This window comes from Cyprinus carpio, chromosome A11 (assembly GCF_018340385.1).
Source record: "Cyprinus carpio isolate SPL01 chromosome A11, ASM1834038v1, whole genome shotgun sequence".
Taxonomy (NCBI): domain Eukaryota; kingdom Metazoa; phylum Chordata; class Actinopteri; order Cypriniformes; family Cyprinidae; genus Cyprinus; species Cyprinus carpio.
In genome coordinates this window covers 16,700,627-16,724,558 of record NC_056582.1, presented here as the reverse complement: position 1 = coordinate 16,724,558, position 23,932 = coordinate 16,700,627, and the positions used below count along the sequence as shown (strand labels likewise).

The window sequence follows — 23,932 nt, the reverse complement described above, 5'->3', positions numbered from 1 at the left end:
ATCAGCAATGAGGGGGTAAAATCACTGTTTAACTAAAGAGACGCGATGACGCAGGTTCACACACACACACACACACACACTTCTCTCTCTCTCTCGCTCACGATCAAATAATTAATTAAAGTAGCTAAATGTTATTATTAATTCAAATAAATGTGATCTTACTGCATTATTTCATCTGTCTGATCTGAAGCGGGCAGAATGCTGAGCTAATGAGCCGTAGCTTCGTGTCAGTCTTGCCTTCACGTTGTGCATTAAAATAGTTTAAAGCCGTGTATTCGCTCTTTAGCAGCAGTTTTTATGGCAATATTTAAATGACACCCTGGTCATTCTTGGTGTATCCAAAATAGTCCCACACTATCGACTTTATTCGTTTCTCTGGTGGAAATAAAGGATCGCTGTTTGGTTCCTCTGTCATAGTTAATCTAGTGTGTGTAGTAGCCTCCATGTCTCTGATAAGCACAGCATTTTAAGCTGGTGCACCGCTAGTTTAACTTTGTTTTCAGACAAGTTGCAACTGTTCCGTTCTGTGCAACAGAAACACTCGGTGTAGCGGAGCCTTTACGATTAACCGTGACATTTTAAAGCGAGGTTAATTGTGAAACCGGTTAATCGCTGCATCCCTATTTAGGACCAGTGACATGCCATGGAGACTGTGCTCGAAGCAGGCAAAGGGAGATAACCCTGCCTCACCAACCTGGGGTTGCGAAACCCCAGCTAACTGAAAATGAACAGGCAGTACAACAGGCCTATTTTCAAGAAAGACAGACTGGAGCAAAGATGTGGCCACTTTGAGAGCGATATTCACTGAGTATTCATTAGTAGGATTAAATTCAGGTGACGTTTTTCTAGTTTATTCTTTAGAATTGAGATTAGAACAGTCTGATCCATTGTCGTCTGGTTTTTCTGTGTTGGTCTGATGCTTTTTCACCTCTTTTGTTTGGTCCGCCATCTTAGACTCTTATGACCTGAAGGTTCTATTTAAAGAAATGCCAAATTTCAAAAAAGTCCTTGTGAGCTCTATAGGTTCCTGAAAAAAAGAAGACATATTTGACATCAAAATAATGTTTTTGTGTTCTATGTTAATGGATGAATTCAACAAGTGACTTAAAGGGATACTCCACCCCAAAATGAAAATTTTGTCATTAATCACTTACCCCCATGTCGTTCCAAGCCCGTAAAAGCTCAGTTCGTCTTCGGAACACAATTTAAGATATTTTGGATGAAAACCTGGAGGCTTGAGACTGTCCCATAGACTGCCAAGTAAATAACAGTGTCAAGGTCCATAAAAGGTATGGAAGTCGTCGTCAGAATACTCCATCTGCCATCAGACGTGCAATCTGGGTTATATGAAGCGATGGGAACACTTTTTGTAATCGAAGAAAACAAAAAATAACGACTTTATTCAGCAATTCCTTTGTCAACAGTCTCCTCTGTGTCTCTCCATATCACTGTATGTTGTGTATGGTCTTCTGTATCATCTGCGCCACAAGGATGCGCTGTTCTAATTCAAATCAAACTATATACACATAGAAACAGCGCATCCTTGTGGGGTATTGTGGAGTACTTTGGGGTGGAGTATCCCTTTAATATAAACAGCCAAATAATTTATAGATTCTGCTTTACAAGGAATCTCAAGATCAACAAAGAAATTTGCCACGTTGAGTGAAATTTTTTTCCAAGATATTGTCACCCATACTAACTCACCCAAAAGACTGATAAATTCATAATTAATGGCTTGGCTGGTTCAGTCGACAGAAATGTGGGACACACACAAGCCTATGATAATTGCTGAAATGTTTGCGGGGGAAATCGGAGGTCAGTCTGAGCGCTCATGGTACTCACAGTGCGTAAAGCTGTACACCTGCAGGCGCCACGGACTCAGATGGTTGTCGTGGTAATAAACACTTTAAACAGCAACCGTTCATATGTCAGTTCTTAATGCGCAACTCCTATATGAAAAGCATTTTAGGGGGCCCCCTGGCTTTAAGGGGCCCAAGGCGGTCACCTATCTTTGCCTAATGGGTAAGTCCGCCCCTGCGTGAACTAATGATTTAGATCATCAGATGGGTTTGGACAAAGTTAAAGGTGAGTAAATGCGTACATTTTCATTTTGTCTGAACTATCCCTTTAAAGGCAGCTCTGTGGATCCCGGAAAGCTATTCTGAACCTCAAGGTGTTACAACCCTGACCACAAATATTATAACAAGAGTGCACTGCTGAAAAAACAGCATATGCTGGTTAGGTATGTTTTGACACTGGGATGCTGGTTTATGCTGGTCCTTTACTGGTTTATGCTGCTCATGTGCTGGTAAAGGACCAGCATAAACCAGCAAAGGACCAGCATAAACAAGCAAAGGACCAGCATAAACCAGCATCCCAGCATCAAAACATCCCTAACCAGCATATGCTGTTTTTTTTTCAGCAGGGCGTGCAGTAAATTCTGTGCAACTGCAGCCCTGATACATGTTTTTCAACTCCAATTTTCCCTTTTGTAAGCATTATACAGTTTCCATGCTGGAAAGAGGCTCATTCACTCTCCTCAAATGGTGTCTCCAGTGGAAGAGGTGAAGGCAAGCCCAGGGTAATAGGCCCATATGTCACTGCTTTGAGGAAAGCTGCAATATTTTATTGGCTGAGGAGTCTGCAGTGCATTTGTCTCTTGAGAACACATACACATTCACACATATAAAACTGGTTACAATTTAGCCAATTTTCACCACAACATTAATGTAATACATAAATCAAGCTAATGATAGCTCAAACTGTTTATCACTTTTCTGCTAAATCAATATTTTTGGATTTGCTGTGTAAGATATTTTCACTCCAGTGAACTGGGAAGTTAAAAGACAAACCATGCTAATGAGATACAATATTCCATCCAATATTATGTGAAACAGAAGGTTCTTACATAATCAATAAAAATTTATTTTATAATTAGGCCCTATTTATAATTCATACTTACTCCAGCTGCCACAACACTGAATCAACACTGAATCTACAGCGTGAAACAGACAGTGCAACCGGCATCGTTCCATTACAGATATATTAAGGAAACACAGAAGTATCTTTAATAATCATTAAACATTTATTTTCTAATTATTTATAATTATTTATTATTAATACTTAGCTACTCAGCAACTGAATCCACAGCGCGAAACAGACAGCGCGACCGGCGACGTTCCATTTTTTCTGTTTTCAGTGAATCATAAACATAGAATGCAAACAATGCAGTCCGATTCCCACATGAACAATTTTAACGAGACACATCTTTTAGTGAATAAATTCTTTTTAGTGAATCACTTTCGAATAAACTTTCTTTAAAAATGCCCGTGGCCATGTGCAAATGAATAAAATTCTATAATAAAATCTTTATCCATCGCTGTTTATTTAAACCTTTGGAAAATAAACGCCATTAAAATGCTTGCCCAGAACTCCAAATAAACTAAACAAACGAACTAGTATCTCGAGCAGAGAAATTACAAGGTACTGGCTGCACAGCAATTGTTAAACTGTAGAGACAAAATCTTATAAATGCCAAAACCATAAAAGAAAGAAGACGTTATGTCCTTCCAGTGGTTTCCTTTATATAACCTATATCGTAAACACAGTTTGTAAGAGCCCATTTATAGCCTACCTCATTACTATTATAAATAGCACTGCAGGAAATGTATAAATACAGTTTAAATGTTCAAATTGTATCCATAAATTTCCTGAGTAATGCAATCCAATTCTGTTCGTTCTTTCATACATTCTTGGAATAAATGTGGGTTGGGAGCTGGGTCTATACTACGCAAGCTATGATGACTTTCACGTTGATATTTTAGCGAGGATGTATACCTAGCCGAATTGCACTGTAGGGGGCGAGAACGAGTCTCCTGGAATGCACTGACCGCAAGAACGCTGGAATACGTTAACATGGGTTTGTGTATAAACAGTTACAGTGAATACTTCAGCCTCAGTCAACCACAAACCCAGTACGACTACAAGCCACTTCACCCAAACCGCTGAGATAAACACCCCAACTGTCCAAAACATTCACTCCAAAAAAAAAAAAAAAAAAAAAAAAAAATTATAATAATATAAATAAATAATTTTTTTTTTTTTTTTTTGAGAAATATATTTTTTAAATATCTTTATATATAACATGTCTGATATAATATATGTAAGCAAATAATGAAGTGCAATGCAAGCAAATATAACGAGATGTCAAAAAAGATCATTTAATCTAATTTAGTCATTAGACAATACATTGATTATCAGTTAGAAAAAAACTGACCTTCAAGTTCAAATATATTGATAAGCTATGCATGCTTTGTATATGTTTAAACCTTTTTGACTTCGACTTTAGATTTTTGAGACACATTTCAGAAGAACAATCGACAGTCTGTAAGGCAAGTTAAAGAGATTAAGATAAAACTAAATACATTTGAGACATCTTTTATATGCTCCAATTTACAATAATCCATTAATAGTGGGGGGAAAAACACTTACCTTTTTTCTTAGTTTGGCAGTTCAGGTGCTGTTTTAATCCATTTTATAAGTGTTGTCAAATTAATGTAGTAGGCTAAAGCATTGCTCAATTGCTTTTTTTAAAAGTTCACCATCACTGGATAGAAATAGCACAGTCCTGCAGAACAGTCAGTTGAGTCTGTCTGATAGCTCCAGAACTGAGAGGGAGAACCTCCTGATGCAGTAAGTTAAGTTTAGAACGGCCCCTTCTGTGCTGCTCTGTCATCTGAATCAACTATTTTGAATGGAGGTTGTCTAGTCCAACGTTATTGACTTGATTTGAATGCAGACTAATAAAAATTCCCATTAAACATTTCAAGTGAGAATATACAAATAAACATGTACTAATTTAGTTAAATAGTGCATAGTTTTAAAATTGGTGGACAGGGCTTTTTAAAAGTTCTTTTAATGAATTAGCGATCAAAGGAACAATTGGTTTGTCAGAAGTGATGGTGGTCTAGTGCCTCATGTCGTCTCTGTTCTCCTGCTTCTGAAAGACCCGTTGTCCCACATTCAGCCTCAAAGACTGCCATGACCTTCAACAATGCTGTGCACTAACCTCGGGGGCCAGAGGGTCCACCTCTGACTAACAGCCTCCAGCCTTATCTTGTCTGGTGCTTAATCACTTATCAATGGCTCCTGTCTAATCTCTAACGGAAAGTTAAAAAAGCCTCATGGATCATGGGAGCTTTGTTCACTTTGTCACAGTGACGTCTCACTTTTTTAAAATAATGTTTACCTGAAATTTGTCATGCATGGTTATAAAATAACTTTTTAAAAGATTGTTATGATCAACTGCAGACAGTGTGAGTTAAATAATTAAAGGTGTGGCAGGGATGCCAACTTTTAAGTTCAGCTTGGAGTGAGATTTAAAAAAAAATCATGTTAATTTGTTTAATCATGTCTAAATATTTCTTCAAATGGAAAACTTAAAAATAGGTATGACCTACAATATTCTAGATACAATTTAGTAAAGAGCCATACAGGTACCTATAGTGGGTTAACGATGGCATTACAAATGAAAATGATTTTTTTTCTGACCACAAAATGAGTCTAATTTGCCTCTTTGCATTGGAATTTAAAACCCTTTCTCTATTTTAACATTAAATACTTCACTAATTGTAATATAAGTAATAGAAATACTAGAAAAAATATTTTAAGTCATTAATGGACCATAATTATCGCACAAATAGTATTTAGTACCAAAATATCTCCTTAAAATAGTAAATAAATATCAATGAACTAAAATATAGAACATTTATTTAACTGAAAAAGCTGTATGGTCACATCATAAGCAATACCTGAGGCTTAAATAAAAGAAAACCATATGTTGCCTCTCCGTCACTGATAGGCTACTGTAAATGTCATCGACATAATAATTAATGCATAAAATGCTATAATGTTTACCAAATATTGCTGCAAATACCTGTATAGTGAAGCTGTCGTCTATTCTACTTAAACCCATTCAAATGGATTGTCAACGTTTGTTAGGAGAGCTCATGAACCACGTGACCGCGCGACGCCGCCGGCGAGATCGAAGCAACTCTGTTTTTCGATGGCTCTGGCTCTATAGCGCCACATTAAGTGCGCCAGAACTGTATTAACTTACACATTTTAAAAAGCTGTGACTGTTTCATATAGCAAGCAGGATTGACAATTTGGCGTGAGACTTACATGGACAAGTTGAGGGCGTGAGACAGAGCGTGGAAACGAGTGTCTCATGCCAAATGCGTAACACCTGGCAATCCTGACGGTGTTGTCACATTTACCATTGTTCAGTGAATCATTTCAATAGAAATCCAAACAATTTGAAATTTCGCGTGAAGAGAGATGCCCCATGCATAGCCTATTTCACAACAGGTTCAAGTTGATCACGTGAAAACGTCTCAGGTTACGAATGTAACCATGGTTCCCTGAGTAGGGAACGAGACACTGCGTCCTCTAGGGGTCGCTATGGGGAACACCTCGTCGTGACCCGTGTCTGAAGCATACAAATGAAAAAACACCAACGAGTTGGCCGGCGACAGCCTCTGACGTCTCACTACCGGTGCGACTATAAAACAGGCACCGGGAATCACGTCATTCACTTCTTCGTCTGAAGCTTGCGTCCGAAGCATGGCAGGGAGCTAGAGGACGCAGTGTCTCGTTCCCTACTCAGGGAACCATGGTTACATTCGTAACCTGAGACGTTCCCTTTCAAGGGAACTTCGAACTGCGTCCTCTAGGGGGTCGCTATGGGGAACAGTATACCCACGCCGCCATGCTGAGGGGAGTGCAGGCCAGAATCATGGCGAACACTAAGTACCAACTCTACCATTTCAATGGGAGTTGCCCCCGGGACGTTTAGACGGCTGTCTGTGACAATACCCCTTACGGCCAAAGGCCTAAGCTACATACCCAACTTAATTGTTAGGGCCTCGGCCCGGTGGTAGAGCTAAAGGCTTGGAATCAGGAAAGATTCCTTTAAAGGGATACAGCTAGGAACCTAGCATTTTTATACTAAGTCTAGCCTGTCACACAGGGGCTACAAGCTTGCTTCCGCACAAGCTTGCTGAAGGAGCTGTCTCAACAGATCTCCAGTAGCAACACCCTGTTTAGATAGGTATCCGAGGATACATGGGTGTGGAGTGGCGCTCAAGATGAACGGGGCTTTTACCAGCTCAAGAAAGGGCACGAAGCAAACGCGCGAAGCCCTCACCATATAGGATTTTTAGAAAGAACGCAGAGTACTAGCGTGCGAACTTACCACCGTGTGGATTTCAGAAAGTGTGCAAAGACTTCACGTGCACACTTACCATATCATGGATTTTCAAATACTTTTCTAACGAAGGAAGGGCTCTCGTGGCACTCTGATAGAGCAGCTCATAGATGGAATGGTGCATCTCAAAAAAGTATGTTTGAGAGTCATCAACTCGATCTGTGGAAATAATGCTGGAGCGCTCTGGGAAAAACAGTGAACTCAGTCTCATATGAGAGGAGAACTCCCGAATACAGAGAAGCACGCTCATAGGCGACCCTTCTTGGAAAAGGGGATCGCTGCTAAACCTACCACGAGAATCGCCCCCGAATAGCCCTTCATGTTTGAGGGAAGCGATGCTTTGAGGTGTATAAACAAATACACACTGGCTGAATGGAGCCCAAGGAACCAAGGTCTAATCATCTCAAGAAAGGGAACGAGGCGGAGCGCGTAAACCCTTACCATACAGGATAAAAGAAAGTGCGCAGAGTCTTGCGTGCACACTTACCAATACGTGGATTTTTAGAAAGTGCGCAAAGTGTTCACGTTGCACACTGACCACCATGTGGCTTTCAGAAAGTACACAGAGCTTAGCGTGTGTACCTAAAGGTTCCTAAGCATCGCAGAGGCGCTGAACCGCACGGGAGAGGCAAGCTCGAATTTTATAAACCTCTAGCGAGGGGAGCATCACCTGAGGCAGCATATACAAGAAGACTTCTGTAACTGCCACCTTCACTTCCCGCTGGATGCGACAGCAAGCATGAGGGGTCTCCTGGCCCGACATCCATGAAATTCCCTGCAGTGCTGTGCCAGGCCTGATGATCAAGGAGGGCTCCCGCAGAAACCTGTGATCTCAGCCGCCTAATACTGGAACATGAAGCCGGATGGCTGGTGCTGACGAGTGTTTAGTAAACACTGTAACTGAGCACTGCAAAGGAAACTCACAGAGTTTATTAGTAGACACATAACCACCAGCAATTTACACATAAGTATATATCAGAAAGGGTTATTTTTATACTCCCACCCTCCTGCGCTGGAGCCCCGCTCAAGGGGCGCCTCCTTTTAGTCCGGACCATCAGTAAGGTGGTTGCTATGAACATAGAACCAGCCAAAAACATTATAGGTCCAGCATAGGAGACTGTTATGCGTTAGAGGTTTCCACCTAACCTCGATCAGGTGGAGAGCTGGTGGTTACAGGGGAATTAGGAAGGGGAGGATAAAAGCAGAAGTTTAAAAATCCCTAAAGGGAACGAGTAGATACCTCAGTATCACTCTGACGAGAACGCTGCCTCATCTGGATCACATCCCTTAGGTTCTGCTTACCCCCTTGTGACCCACAATTCCTCTTAACCCTGCCCGCAGGTGGGGGAGGAGCGTGAGTAGCGACACTAGCCTTCTGTGCCCGTCTTTGATCCTCAGATCGAGACAGGCCAGGACCCCTATGTTGTTCGGGCTCAGACCTGGACCTTCGTGGAACGAAGGATCTGAAAGCAGCGGAGTGCGCCTTCGTCTCCCCGAACTCCTCGATCACCGTCTCAATGGAAATACCGAAAAGTTCAGAAGGCGAAACCTGAGCATCGAGAAGAAAACCTTTTCTTTCTTCCCGATGTCTGCCAGGTTCATCCATAGATGTCTCTCCACCACCACCATGGCCGCCATAGTCCTGCGCTTGGCAGAGGCGGCCTGCTTGGTAGCCCGGAGAGAGGCCTGTGTGCGGCGCAGCTCGGCTACCTGATCAGGAAAAAGGCCTTTTTGCCTCTATCCAGGTCTTTCAGCAGATCAGTCTGATATGCTTGAAGCATTTATTTTGTAATAAAGCCACAGCCCTGACATGCTGCTGCGTATGCCTTGCCATTTAAGCAAGATGCATTGCTTGAAGGGCTTAGATAGCAAGGAGGGAGATTAAGAGAGGATGTCTCCCCCGCAGAATGAAAGCTCTTTCTGCAGGGGGCATCCTCTCATAGCCGTTTTCGCGCCATCGCATCGCCTCGATGTCGGCAAAAATCTTATGCTGAAACCGATGGATGCGAGAAGAAAACGGCCTCTTTCATTTCCTTTCGATCTCTGTATGGAGATCAGGCAGAAATGGAAGGCTCACCTGAGCTGGAGGCTATGGTCGGAAAGATAACGCTCATCGAGGTGCGATCCATAAACTCCAACAGCTCTACATACGCAGGGCAGGAGAATTGAGAAGGCTCAGCCTCAGCTTCTTCACCATCCTCAAATATCTCCTGCTTTTCCTGGGTAAAAAACCCAGCAGAGCACTAACCTCAGTATCAAGAAAAGTGTTAAAGATATAACATCATCCTCCCGAGGCTCTCTCTCGTCCGCCGCCATTTTAAGCGCGCGAAAGGGAAAGTCCCTCTTTAAACCATTCAGACAGATCCACCTGAAATTCTCACGAGCTCATTCTCCTCCGTGCCTCAGCAACGGCGGGTCCTGAACCGTGGGGAGAAGATGGCTGCCTTTTTTTTTTTTTTTTTCGGAAAGAGAGACGAACGAGAGCGAGAGGCTTTTTTTTCTTGAAAAAAATGCTCGCAATGCACGCAGATTGCCTCCTCAAAGACATCGCGTGCGTGCTCTTTACCCAAACAAATCACGTAAGATCGTGTGTGTCATCAGGTGTCAAATAACGCCGACACGGATGCATACATTGTCTAAACGCTTGCTAGTAGTCGCCATGATAGATAGAGAAAGAGCGCTCTTACCGGTTCTTTCAGATGCACGCTTCAAACAAAACAGTGAAGACGAAGAAGATGAATGACGTGTTTCCCGGTGCCTGTTTTTATAGTCGCACACCGGTAGTGACGTCAGAGGCTGTCGCCGGCCAACTCGTTGGTGTTTTTTCATTTGTATGCTTCAGACACGGGTCACGACGAGGTGTTCCCCATAGCGACCCCTAGAGGACGCAGTTCGAAGTTCCCTTGAAAGGGAACTGCTTGGTTTGAAAGTGACTTTTCTGTGAGCAGTAGCTACTTCATACACTTAAGTTACAATAGACAACGAACCTTTTTCTGCCCTCGAAATTTCATTGTTACTTCACCTTAAGACTGAAGGCACGACGGATCATACAATAAGGCGAGGATGTCCTTGTATCAAAGCCGCTTTAACTTCTATGTAAAGGAACATTTCATCCTGGTTCCTCTCAACCCGAAGCTTCAGTAGTTTAAATACTGCAAGGCCAGCACAAGATGCCAAGCCTAAAACATTCTTATAGAGGTTCCATGTCTGAACGAAAATGCATATTTTACATATAAAATAGAACTTACAGAATTATGGTCTTATGGTTGCACTTGAGACGTTAGTGTGTCTGTGAAAAAAGACTATTCATGGAGAAATAGCCTCCTCTTGTGGCATTCTCCGGAATTTCGACCAGCTGGTCTTAGTCCACAAAACAAAAGTCCAAAGTTTAAACTAGGCTACCCTAGAATAGACATTCTTAAGGTGCGTTCGCGCCATATCATAATTACCGTGATTACGAGATACCAACAAAACAAAATCCGAATATTAAACAGCCCAAACATTTATAGATGAACATACAAATTAACAAAGACAGAAATATATGAGAACGAATATATATTTTTGTGCTTTTGTGTTTTTAGCATATATATATAGCATATATTATATATATATATATATTTATTAATAATCTATATATATATATGTATTATGTATTAAGGGGATTTTACTAAATGTTAAAGGGGTGTTTTGTAAAGTCACAATTTTGTTATAATCCTATTTTGATCTCTTTACTATCTACAGTTACTATTTACTTTTCATAGTGTGGTTTATGGTGAATTGTAGGCCTATTAATGAAATAGGATTTGATCCTCAAACTGCATTGTAATTATTAATTATGATATTAATATATGGAAACCACAACAATTAAATAAAATAAAAACATACACAAATATAGTGTCCCTGTTTTTTCATTTGTAAATAATCACAAGTGAGATTTCAATGATATTTTGACCACTGAACTAGGAAATATCCCCCAGTTTTCATTTCAGAAATCTGGTCACCTTGGAGGATCAGAAAGCCTTAAGATCTCATCAAAAATACCTTAATTTGTGTTCCGAAGATGGACTAAGATCTTACGGGTTTGGAACGACATGAGGTTGAGAAATTAATGACAGAACTTTCATTTTTGGGTGAACTATCCCTTTAAGAGGTTTAAACTGACAGGTGAGTATTTCTTATGTACGCCTTATTGCTTTGTTTTAAATACATTTAAAATGTTTTTTTTTTTTTTAATTCATTGTGTCTATGAAGTGTCATGTCACGTCGAAATATTTTTAACCGTAGGTCCAACTGTATTTTTCAGTATTTATGACACAAAAATCTTTACCTGTAACTAAAAATGACATTAATGCACAAAATTTGCATTAGCTTAATTGAGATATATGATTCTTCTAATAGTGTAATAGGTTTACATTTTTATGAAATTCTGAGTGGATACAGTAAATATGAAAATCATAATACAGACATCCAGTTATTTTTCAATGCAGTCACATTTATTGGCTTTCTCTATACACAGTTACTAAGCAGTCATTTGAGCTGGCAAGAAATGGTTCAAATTTACAATGAAATTCCCACAATGTTTACTAAAAAATAAATACAGGACTGAGAGAGTCGCACAGCTCAAAAATATACAAAGGCTTGGAATTAATGTAAACTTTTAAAACATTTAAAAAAATGAAATAGTGTCTTTTCTCTTTTTTCACTTTAAAAAGATTATATGTACATGTTTTTACAAAAATACAAAATGGATTCAAATCTCTTGAAGTGAAGCTTGTATGCAGAGTGAGATTTGTTTCCTGTTTATTGTAACTGAATGAGATGCATCTTATCCCTGGACATTTTCACTTTAACCCCCAATTTTTATTATTTGATCAATTATTTGTTTTATTGTAATTTGTAATTAATTTTACACCAATACACATTTGAACCCCTTTGGCAAAAAAAGACTGTGCTTCTCCATTAATCCAGAGAATTTTTAAACAAGAAAAATTAAAAACAAAGAAATAGTCCAAGATGGATTATATATTTCAGTCACAAAATAGAAACCCACATAATAACTCTTGTGTGTAGTGTCTTTTTGTTTCCTGTCACACGTTTGTTCATTCTTTATAGATATGATCATTTTTGTTTAGAACTATGTGCCAGTTAAAAACAGTCCGAAGCTGTATTTGAGGTAAAATAACTATGACACAGATAACTTTGTGATTTCCCTATATTTTGCAAATAAGGCCTAAACTGACTGGTTAGCTTCACTGCAGGAAACTACAGGTTGCATTCACTGCAGGTTGATTCTTCAAATGTGGCTACTGTTGTGTTGTGAAAATAGAAATAAAAACAAAAGACACAATCACTGCTACATATCTGAATTATTTTTGCACGAGTGTTGTTTTCATGACTCCAGTTGCATCACAAACACAGAGAGAAAAGTATGAAAAGAAAACCGATGATGTCAATGACCCCCCCCCCCCCCCCATGGCAAAAATGACAGAATATGGCCTGGGTATAGAATTCAAAGCACCAAAAAATTTAACTATAGTTGTGTAACATAGAGAATAACTCATATGTTCAGAAAGCAAGTTTACAGCTAATTAGAAATGTTTACAAGTTCGGTATCTTCATCATTGGCTGATACACCCCTGATATGATTTTTTCTTATTTTATTTAAATAAAGCTTTATCGTTATTATTTTCCAAATTTATTAACAAAATAATCCTCTGGATAAAATATCCCATAATTAAAAATACTTTTTTATTATTAAATGTTGCAATCTAAAAGAAGATTTTATAGATTTCGTTCTAGTACATGGACACAAAAGAAAAAAAAAAGCAGACTTCCAAAATTCTGTAAATATAAAGCACAGCTAATTGTGACAACCATCAGACAGGGTTGTCTTAAAAGAGAAATAAGACATGGCACATTGCATCTCCTATTTTATGAGAAAATATTTGTTAGTTCTGTTAGTGTCTCAGAATATTCTGGAAGTATTCTCTACCGGTATAAAACAAAAAGAATCAATTCTTAAACCTCTTGGACATGACAGTACATGACAAATAAACAACAATTCAGAAAAAAGGCTGAAATATTATGTTAATCATCCATGTATATACAGATGAGCAATGAAACACTGCTGCCTTTATGCAGTCATTTTATCTATATCCCAGAGGTTGAGATATAATATCAGTACTCACATTACATTAATCCCTAAATATAATTCTATCATCATTTAAACAAAATGGCCCCATAATACCCTCTTATGCCTCAAACTGTTCATTCAAAACTCAGCTGTACACAAATAGTGCTTCTTTAGATTAGATTGTCCAGTTCCTCCACTTAAGGGAAAAAGCTCAAACTGTGTATACAGTGACATAAAACTGCAAATTTCAACAAATCTTATACATTTTGTACATTTACTGAACATGGCACATAGTCATACTCACAAATTCAAGTGAAGGTGGAAATACATTTTAAGTGGAGATGTGACATGTTCTAGTGTTTTATTGCATGCTGTACAGAGGATGAAGAAAATGAATTACAACCACAGTGAAAGAGCGCTTATTAGAGATGGATGACCAAAAATCTATCTTTTCACAGCTTGTCACCTTCCCTTCAGTGGCACAGTGTAGGCTTGACAAATCTAGCTAATTTCTATGAGTTTTGAACTCTGAGAAGACCTCCAACTGAAGAGTTTCACTTTAAAAGTGAATCAATTATTCTTCAAATGAACAGTATACTTGATTTTAAAGGTATTCACAGAATACATTGAGATTGAGGTCCTCATTTCTTCTGCAGTCACAAAAATTGTCTCTGTTTGTTGGTTAAGTAAATATACTGTACATGGTGACACCTGAATTGTGACTAAAATACACAACCCAATTTGGGTCTATGAAGAAAAGTAAACTAAACATAGGTAAAAAGGATTAAATTAGTTTTTGTAACAGTTGGTGGAATGCTTTTTGACAGTTTGAGATTCAAACAGCATCACACACACACACACACACACACACACACACACACACACACACACACACACACCACATTACACGTCCCACTACATTACACTAAACTAAAAACTAAAACTGGATTGTTTTTGTCTGCTTCCCTTGTTATTTAACAGTGCATCCAGGTTGTATATTTCAAGGTATAATTAACCAAATTAAGTGCAAAAGAACTGATTTTACAAAACAGTTCACCATTAGAACTGTTCATAACATTTTTAGCTTTATTTTTCTCAGAAGTCTTTCACCTTGCACACCATGGTGCGATTGTCCTTAGAAAAGCTTCCACATATTCATGTAAATTTTTGAAGGATGATGGAAATATTATTGTTTTCTATATTAAAATGTTACATTTTCAATATCTTATTAAAGAATTACAACTAATTTTACCATCTCATTTTGTAAGCATAAAAGCATGGGGTTATGATGAAAATCATACAGTAGCTCTCAATGATAAATGGTAATGCAAAAAATTCAAGTTCTTCCAAGTTTTCAGCTGACCTGTAGACTACAAAAGGAGCTTGAAGAAATCAATGATTTTTTTTTTCAAACCACAAACGTCAGGGGAGAAAACTAAGGTAGATCATAATATCCGAACAGCACTCTCATTCAGTTCAAATAGAATGTTTTCATATTATAAAAGGTTTATGATTTTTATATAAGTGGTTAAAAAAATTATTATACCACTAAGAGGAGCGGTCATCGTGTGGACTTCCATCTGAGTTCTCAGTCTCCCCCTCTGATATGGCCTGCATTGGGGCAGTGTACAGCCGACTCCGCGTGCTATAGCGACTGCTATTTGCTGCAGGTGGAATTCTGGAACGTCCCTGTCTGGAGGCAGCTGACATGGTAAGTGTTTTTGGGGAGAATCCTTCACTGTTGGCCTTAGGGAACTGGCTTAGAAGTGGATCGCCACTGCTAGTGAAATCCTGTAGGAGTGAGGGGGGCTCCTCTGGGTGCCTTGCAGCCTCTAATGGCAGCTCTCCTTGAGTCTTGGGTGTGATGGGGCTCTTAAGGATCTCTGTAGCAGACATGCGGTAACTCGAGTCTGAGCGACTACCCTTCTTTAGCAGCAGGAGTTTGAACTCCTCACTGGATGTACTGGACTTTTTGGCACTCCTGTAGATGGGTCCTGAGGCTCGTTGGGAGATGTTTGAAGGGATTGAGGCAGCTGGGGTGACCGGGCAAACAGTAGGATTGCTGACAGGGGCGGTTGCAGGTGCTACACCAGGACGACTTTTTCCGCTCATCTCCCCGGAGTCTTTACGTCCCAGCACTTTCCTTTTAGATCTGCAATAATTTGGTTGATAGTGTAATTTTAACATAAAAATACACTTCCTGCAGTGCAGAATCAGTTTTCATGATTGCATGCAATGTCATCCAATGTCATTACCAAAACCGTAAGACATACAGTATAGAACATGAGAATGAGACACAAAATGGTGCACTGGAATGTAAAACAATCGTGCTTACCTGTGTATCATGGCAAACAGATCTTCAGTTGTGCGTAGTTTGTTGGGGGATGGGAAAACATCATCATCATCAGGTTTAGAGTCATCAGTCAAAGGAGAGGATGAATTGTCACTGGGAGTTGATTCTGTTAACATGCAAAGCATTCATACAACAAGTTGCATGGAGTCTGTTTTGTCATGTAACTACTGTACAGTATCTCAGACACTTGAGAAGCTGATTTAAAGCACTGACAGAAAAAAAACAAGGTATGTTTACTGTACTAGATATCTTTACCTACAGTCATGGTACAATAAACCAATCACATTGTTTAAGTTGTTTTTTTTAACAGGACATTTACCCTTGCTGAAGTAGTCCTCTGTGTCCGGGGTCGACCCGTCTTCCCGTATGTCCTGTGAGGCACTTCTGGTTGTGACACCTGATGTCTCATAATCCTCTTCTCGGACTTGTACATCGCTGATTGTGTAAGTGTGCGATGCCTCTTGAGTTGAAACAGGCACTTTTTCAGGACTGTTGCACGGTACAAAATTGCTCCTTTGTATTTCACTGTAAGCAGGGGGTGGCATTGTGCTGGCCAAACACACAGGATGTGCTGATGGGTCTGGACACAATAGTTGATTTAGATCTTGTTTTAGTCTCTCTGGTGACAATGTCAGTTGCACATCTGGATACATTTTGCTGTCTTGTTCTTGCTCAGGACCTTGAGATGACCTTGTAGAAGAGTCTTCTTTTTCAGGAGTAGGGTCTACAGGAGTTCTGAAAGCAGTCATTGCCCAGTAAGTACCAGGGCCAAGCCTTTCCTGCCTCACTTTCACTTCCTCCTGGGGAAGAACAACATTTTGTGGAACCTGTGATTCACAGAGCTGTGCCACAGGAGGTTTGTAGGCTGGTGGTTTCCTTGTGTGCCTGTTGTTAGAGGATGGGGCATCAGTTATTATAGTGGGACACTTGGGACGAGTTACTGGATTTGCACTGGCCAGATCATACCCTTGTTTTCCTTCAGCTGTTCTACAAATAGATCGCAGTTGAACTGATCTAAGAACAGTTGGAGTGATGGCCAAATGGGCTGAGCTGGTTACTGTGCTTGTTGCACTCTCTGAAGTAGAAGCTGCAGATGCAGTGCGAGCCTCTGCAGCAGCAGAAGCAGCTGCATTGCGAGCTTCTGCAGCAGCAGCTGCAGCTATGGCAGCTTTCTGCTTATTCTGGTGTAGGATGTGCATCTGATTTCTGTGGGGAAAGTGCTTGCTGTGAAGAGTACTTAGGTTGAGGTGACTGGGCGGTATGGCATGGAAGTCAGTTTCCCTCCTGGAGGAAATGCCTGAGTTTCGGACTGAAAGCTGTTGCTGTTGTAGGGAACAAAGTGAGGACTTCCTTTCAGGGACTTTGGGTTTCCTTTTGCCACTGGTTGGAGAAAGGGGCCCTGGGAAGAAAGCTGAAGGGAAGGAAGATGTAGGTGTTTCAGATTGACTAGAATATCCACTGGAAGGGGATGCCAAGCCTACCAGCTTTTCAGGGGAAGCTAGCTTGAACTCAGCTTCAGGCGGAGGAAGAGTTGGGGAAGTAGGTCTGGACCTGGGTTCACAGGCTTGCATCTCTGCACTTTCTGGTAACTTGATGCATTCAATAACAGTTGTACCCATAGCAGTGCTAGAGCTGGACAGAGACCGGTATGTGTCATTTGATTTCAAGTCATTATGGAGCCAGAGGTCTGCATAGTCTGCTTGCACAGCACCTTCGTCCTTGAATGAATGTGTGTCCGAGGAACTGAATGGAGAGGAGCAGTCAAGTATGTCTCTGACGTTCTCCACTCCCCATGCGCCAAGTGACTCAAGACCTGGAGTCTCAAGGTGCCCTGCAGAACCAGCCAAGTCCAGCTGCAATTTCATCTCTCTGGAAGACAAGGGCAGCGGCAACTCGCAAGTAATCTTTGGTTCGTTCTGCTCTAGAATGTTCACACTACTGCTTGTTTCCTTTAATGAAGAGCTACGTTTTGGTGGGGGTGGCTTGGCCTTTGGTTTTTTTAAGGAGAGACATGGTCTGCCTAGTGCCCTGGTGGCTCTGTACTCTGACTGAGGGAATTCACCCATGCCAGGTGCTACATTTCCACTTGGGCCACAGTCAGGGTCAATGGCTGCATAGTTGTAGTAGCTTCTGCTATCCTTAACACCACCGTCAAAGTGCATGGAGGAATAGAAACCTTCAGTGTCAACGATGTAGTGCATCTCAGATTTCCTAGCAGATACTTTGTCATTGAAGCTCTCGTAAGTTTCCCCACTAGAATAACTAGGGCAGCTGACGCCACTCTCATCCTCTCTGGAATGCTTTGGGCTGAAGTCTTGGGGGCAGGGCTGATCTTGTTGGTCCTGTGCGCAGTTCCACTCACCATCACTAGCAGTGCTGACCCCTGCATCATCCATCTGATCAGTAGCAGATGAGGTAAAAGAACTGGATCGTTGCCCCTGTCCTTGTGGCTTGTCAATGTGGTACTGATCAATCATGAAGCCAGTGGTGTCATCAATGACATGGGACCCAGTATTGAGGGATAGTTCTGAATCACAGTGTGAGGATGCAGTCAGGGGAGGAGAGGCAGCAGGTGGTAGAGTTTCAGATGTCTGTGATGGGCAAGTGGAGCTGCTTCCACTCCAGTTGCCACTTGAGGACTGGTGATCCTCTTTATGGTCCATCTGGCTGCCAAGCACTCCTGTAGTGGAGGCAGAGTGGATGGGGCTGCTGAAAGTATCAGAACTGGAGGAAATCTCACAGCTCCCCATGTCAGCTTTGCGTGGGAGCCTGGATCTGCCTCTTTCAATCCACGTGTGGTCAGGGCTCTCTGGATGCTGCATATGCTTGAGACTTCCAAACTGTAGCTCTGGCATGGCCTGGTCATCAGTACTTTCTTCCTCATCCTTTGGAATTCTCTGTCCTGGACCAGGTAGGAAGTCTTCGGTTTCATATGGAGAGAGTTCTTCGTCTTCCTCTTCATCATCTTCTTCATCATCATCATCATCATCATCATCACTGTCATCTTGATCCTCATCCAGAAGCCGGCCACCCTCACGTGGTAGGCTTCTAGAACGAACACGAGTGGCTGATGCTGCAGCATACACAGTATCAGAGCGATCTGCCAGGGAGGTGATGTTTCCAGTGGAGTGTGAGAGAGAAGTTGGAATTCCCTGACCCCTTTGGGCACGGATACGCCTCCGGGATGGAGCTGCAATCAAGAAGTCATCTGTCTGGCAGCCAGAGTCCTTGGTGTGCAATACTCGGCCACTCAGGGAGAGCTCCTCATGCCATAGTGACTTGTGTGGGTTGGCGTGGATGATAACTGTTCTCTCTCTAGCCACAGGTGATTCATCAGAATCTACAAGTAAATCAGAAAACCAATAATTAAACTAAAACTATATGAGGATAATATTTAAAAAAAAAAGTGATATGCAGATGTCAAATGAACAGTTGCTTTAATGATCTTGAGCTTTAGATGGAAATTATCAGCTGGCCATACCCATGTCTTGTTGAACACGTTTGGGGATGCCAGTTATTGTTTTTCGCCTCCTGAGTTTTCGACGTCTCTGTAGAACTGAATGTGAGTGAACAAGAGAGCAGCGAGCACTGGCTTCTCTGTCAAATCCAACACCTTTGAAGAAAAATAACACAGACCCTCAGAACTAGTTAAGCATATGTCATGGATTCCCTTAGTGGGAATAAAAGTTGGTGATATGTTCCACAATATCAAATTCTTTTGGTCTTTAAAGCATTAATTTTTACATATATATTGTTAGAATATATTATACAATATATTGTTGGTATTTTTAGTTTGTATTAAATCTGAAGAAATGTTGCTTACCAGAAACATTTATCGGAATTATACAGGATGAAATTACTTGAGAGTCATTCTTTATTCTCTCTTCTGTCGTGGGAAGAGGCAGGGCTTTGGACCAGTTGGTCTGTTTGTCCAAGGTGGTAGGTACATTGGGAACAGGACATTTAGGCCTATGGCTCATCACTGGCAATTCGCCATCTGTTTCTGTGTTGGTTCCAGCCTAATATGGGATGATGTTAGAACTGTTACTGTTACTGCATTCAGAACAAGACTGATGATTTAAGATGTCAATCCAAATACACAGACTGCAAACACACTGTTGAATGTAAAGATAAAATTTTATCTACAGGATCAAAAGTTTTATACAGTGGCCCCAAAAACCTTCAGACACTTTTGGAGTCACACTTAATGTATGAATCCCACTGCACTAGAAATATACAACAAATATACAAAATATCAAACCAATTGGCAACTGATGGTTAAAGGGGCAAGCAACTGTTTGGTTATCTACTGTACATTCTTCAAAATATCTTCTTTTCCATCCAACATAAGAAAAAAATTTCATACAGGTTTGGAACAAGTCAAGGGTGAGTAAATGATGACAGAATTTTCAATTTTGGGTAAGCTTCCCTTTAAATGTTTTTCCCCTCAAAACTAACTTAGTTATCAAATTAAATTGTACATCTTAATGAGGTTTAAGTGTCCAAATACTCTTTGGGACCAACTGTATTAAGTATAGGCATGGGCCGGTATGTGATTTTGATGGTATGATAACCTTAAGCAAAAATATCACGGTTTCACGTTACCACGGTATTGCAATTACAGCTCTAAAATGAATTTTTAAATGTCTGGGTAAAAAACAACTTTTTTTTTTTCATTGAACACAATATATTTTTCTTTGATCTGCATTTTAATCATGATCCAAACAAAGATGTAACATACATGTAGCATGAACCGTTTCTGATTTAAATTAAATAGTATAATTTAATAATAACCAAATTTGAAGTCAAAACAGAATATTCTGACTAGATCTGTGAAATTATACTACATAAACAAAGCCTGCACAAAACCGAAACAGCTGAAGGGTTGAATGAAAATGCTAATTCATTCTCTGACACCAGGTGACGCTTATGGAACAGCAGCGAAACAGCATTTCCTTGGTTACATCTGTAAACAAAGCAGCGCTGCGCTTATAAGCACTATTATTTTCTCCTCTTTGCATCTTAGTGTCTCTGGCCTCTGTTAACGGCCATTTACAGACTTCGTAATATTTCCACACAAATTACATTTTGGAAAATGATTACAATGCAGTTTGTGTAAGTCCAGAACAGAGATCGGCTGAAATAAAACAAAAACACGACTGGTTGCCGATCGTTAAATTTCCAAGGGTTCACCTCCTTCGGCCATCTAACACACAGGTGACTGACTGCTCACACCAACAGGAGGGGGAAGGGTCGTGTTACTCTCTACGCTGCACACAACCTGAGGGATTCCTACACTTTTAGTCTTTGACGAGACATAAAAAACAATGCATACCACAGGAACAGTATAATGGGAAATTTTAGTAGTTTTGAAACCGTGACATTTTCAAATCGCGGTATACCTTGAAACCGGTAATCGGCCCATACCTAATTAAGTAGATCTACATACATACATGTATTGCCAAAACCCCATTTTTCTGTGTTGATGAGAAATGCAGCGTTGGTTATGAGGAAGAAGACATGAGAGAATGAAGGAGAATAAATAAATAAAAGAATAAAACACAGGCAAAAAGACAACATGATTCTTTTTTCCATGGTTGCATGCAAATATATAAAATAATGTCTTTTATGAAGGCCAAGTGGCACCCTAGGGAGTAAATAAGCCAGAAAGGAAATCCATGGAAAAATCTTAAAATAAATCACAAAAAGCAGTGGAGTAGTATTCGATATCAAGCAAGAACTTGTCTTAGGAAGGAAATTGAAGGAAATTGTCTTACTATATCAGATCAGATACAGATATTTTAATATATTCATTATGTATCACATGTGTTGTCCCAGATAATACTGAGCTGTCCAACTTAACATGGTGCTATTTAACAAATGGTATAAATGATTTACACAGTAGTATAATCCTTAACTGATTTTACTTATAAATACAAACACATCCTAATGGAGTAATTTACTTCATTATCTTCAGGATTTACTCTGATGATGTTATCAACTATACCAAATATAAATCTTTGCAGATGTTTTGCAAAAGATACAGCAAACTGGCTTAAAACCCATGAACAGACATGAAATATTTACATCTGGTGAAAGTCTTGTTCTAGCTTCCACGTTAAACCAAGGAGAAACAGAAATGGTTAGGAGTTAGAGTTAAAAAGCAGTCTCTAATGGGGCAAAATACCTTTCTAATCCAGGGAATGAAGTAACAACACTGAACAGGGGAGGAGGAACGGGAGCGCTGATACTAAAATTAAAAGATGGAAAACATAACTAAACAAATAGCAAAATAATGTACTTGTTAAATCAAAATAAATGTCTAATGGAATGTTTCTGTGGTGTCCATAGTGTGCACATGCTGTCAGGGAACAGGGGTGACAAGCACACACAAAACAACATAGACATGCTCTCTTTTGAAAATGTTTTCTATGAGGAACCTTGAACCACTGAGATGTATGTGGTTCAACTCTGCAACATACATGCTGAAATGAAAGGCAATACTTTGATGGAGAAGGAATTTACTACATTTTATTGTAAGGGAAGGATCTGAATCAACCCGGCACCCATCCAATGGTCTTGGTACCTGTACTTTTTGAAAAAAATTAGATCAGGAGTCCTGTTTTCACATTTCAAAAAAATATGGAATTTACCTTTCTGAGGACGGGTTTGAATTCAGCCTCTTTGACTGGTCTCTCCTGCAGCAGTTAAATGCAATAAACAAAACCAATAAAGATCCCAGAACACATTTCACCACCTTTAAAATCACATGCTGCAGCCCATTTTACTCTTGTGCATGTTACCTTATAAAAACATTTAAAGATGTAAAACAGAAAGCATGTATAATATGATAAAACCAATTATAAATAACCTCTTCATTCCAAACACTCAGTACACTGGACAAACTGTTTTATATTTTATTGCTCTATGGCAACATTATGTTTCTAAAGAATTCACAGTGGATACAGATCAGTTGTTGGTCAGCTTATAAATAAAAACAATATGTCAGAATGACAATCAACTCTCCTCTGATGTATTGTATGTTTTTTTTTCTCTTCACATAATTCCATCTCTCTATCTGAAATATCTTTGTAGGTTAATTATTATGGAGAGTTACTATGATGACAAGGAAGATACTTGGTTTTTCATTCAAGAATTCCCAGCATACTCAGCATTTTGACTTAAGTAGCATTTTACACTGTGCACTTATGCTCTGACACTTCAAAGGGGTCATCGGATGCTATTTTCCACACGTTGCTATGATTCTTTAGGGTCTTATTGAAAAGTCTGTAACATATTTTTATTAAAATTTCTCAATGTTAGTGTAAAAAACACCCTTTTTACCCTGTCAAAAACAGCTCTTTTTTAGAGCAAGCCGTTTTGTAGCATTTTCCTTTAAAGTAAGTAAGTAAGCTTTCTTTCTTTAGCCGCATTCATCGTAAAACTTGCTAATTAGCACATTATTAGGAAAGGCGATTTGCAAAGATTCAAAAAACCTTATTCTCACTTCTTATGTTGGTAAAGCTGGATCACAAAAGATAGACCCATTTAGGTAGATTGGGGGTGCATTCCTTTCAGAAACAATTGTAATGTAAACAATGGTGGACTGATGACAGCTCACTCAGGGCGGGTCTAAGTTAAGACCCCAGTCCAGTCTGTGCTGAAACATTACTGACAATCAAACAATCGTGGGAGGGGCCTGTCTGTGTGACGTCACAAAGACAGGCATCTGAGATCGGCTCGATTTGAGAAAGGGGTAAAGATTTTAGTAGATTAAAAAACCCACTGGGTGGATTTTTATCATTATAGGGTGGCCAACACACATTTCAGTTTAAACAACTTGTAAAGGTACGTGTAGCATCCGATGATCCCTTTAAAGTAAAAAAAGCATGCATTATTGATTATTGCGTAAATATTATCTTATTAAACATGTTAGTTCAATATTTTACATGCAGTAGAAAGCACAATAAATAAAGAAAACACTAGACACTAAATGTGTGTGTGTGTGTGTGTGTATATATATATATATATATATATATATATATATAAAATTTTTTGTGTGTGTGTGTGTATATATATATATATATATATTTTTGTATATATAAAATTCATGTTTACCTTCCTCTGGATAGTTTGCACATCACTCTCTCTAATGCTCCTCTCCTGGTGTGCATGGCAG

At 39.7% G+C, this 23,932-nt stretch overlaps 1 protein-coding gene across 4 annotated transcripts in view; it reads right to left on the bottom strand.

The window, feature by feature from the left end:
- Nucleotides 1-12,642: 12,642 nt before the first annotated feature.
- The window catches only part of LOC109068231 (Nance-Horan syndrome protein-like), a 50,176-nt gene continuing 38,886 nt past the window's right edge, over nucleotides 12,643-23,932 (bottom strand). For 2 of the 4 annotated variants that reach the window (XM_042766535.1, XM_042766536.1), the window contains 8 exons: nucleotides 23,872-23,916; nucleotides 22,407-22,451; nucleotides 21,941-22,003; nucleotides 19,577-19,772; nucleotides 19,235-19,366; nucleotides 16,073-19,093; nucleotides 15,736-15,859; nucleotides 12,643-15,552 (listed from right to left, as the gene is read on the bottom strand). In XM_042766535.1, coding sequence (XP_042622469.1) covers nucleotides 14,949-15,552; nucleotides 15,736-15,859; nucleotides 16,073-19,093; nucleotides 19,235-19,366; nucleotides 19,577-19,772; nucleotides 21,941-22,003; nucleotides 22,407-22,451; nucleotides 23,872-23,916 — 4,230 coding nt within the window. In that variant the 3' untranslated portion in view covers nucleotides 12,643-14,948. The remainder of the gene's footprint in view (nucleotides 15,553-15,735; nucleotides 15,860-16,072; nucleotides 19,094-19,234; nucleotides 19,367-19,576; nucleotides 19,773-21,940; nucleotides 22,004-22,406; nucleotides 22,452-23,871; nucleotides 23,917-23,932) is intronic. The other 2 variants (XM_042766537.1, XM_042766538.1) reach the window with 2 other exon arrangements.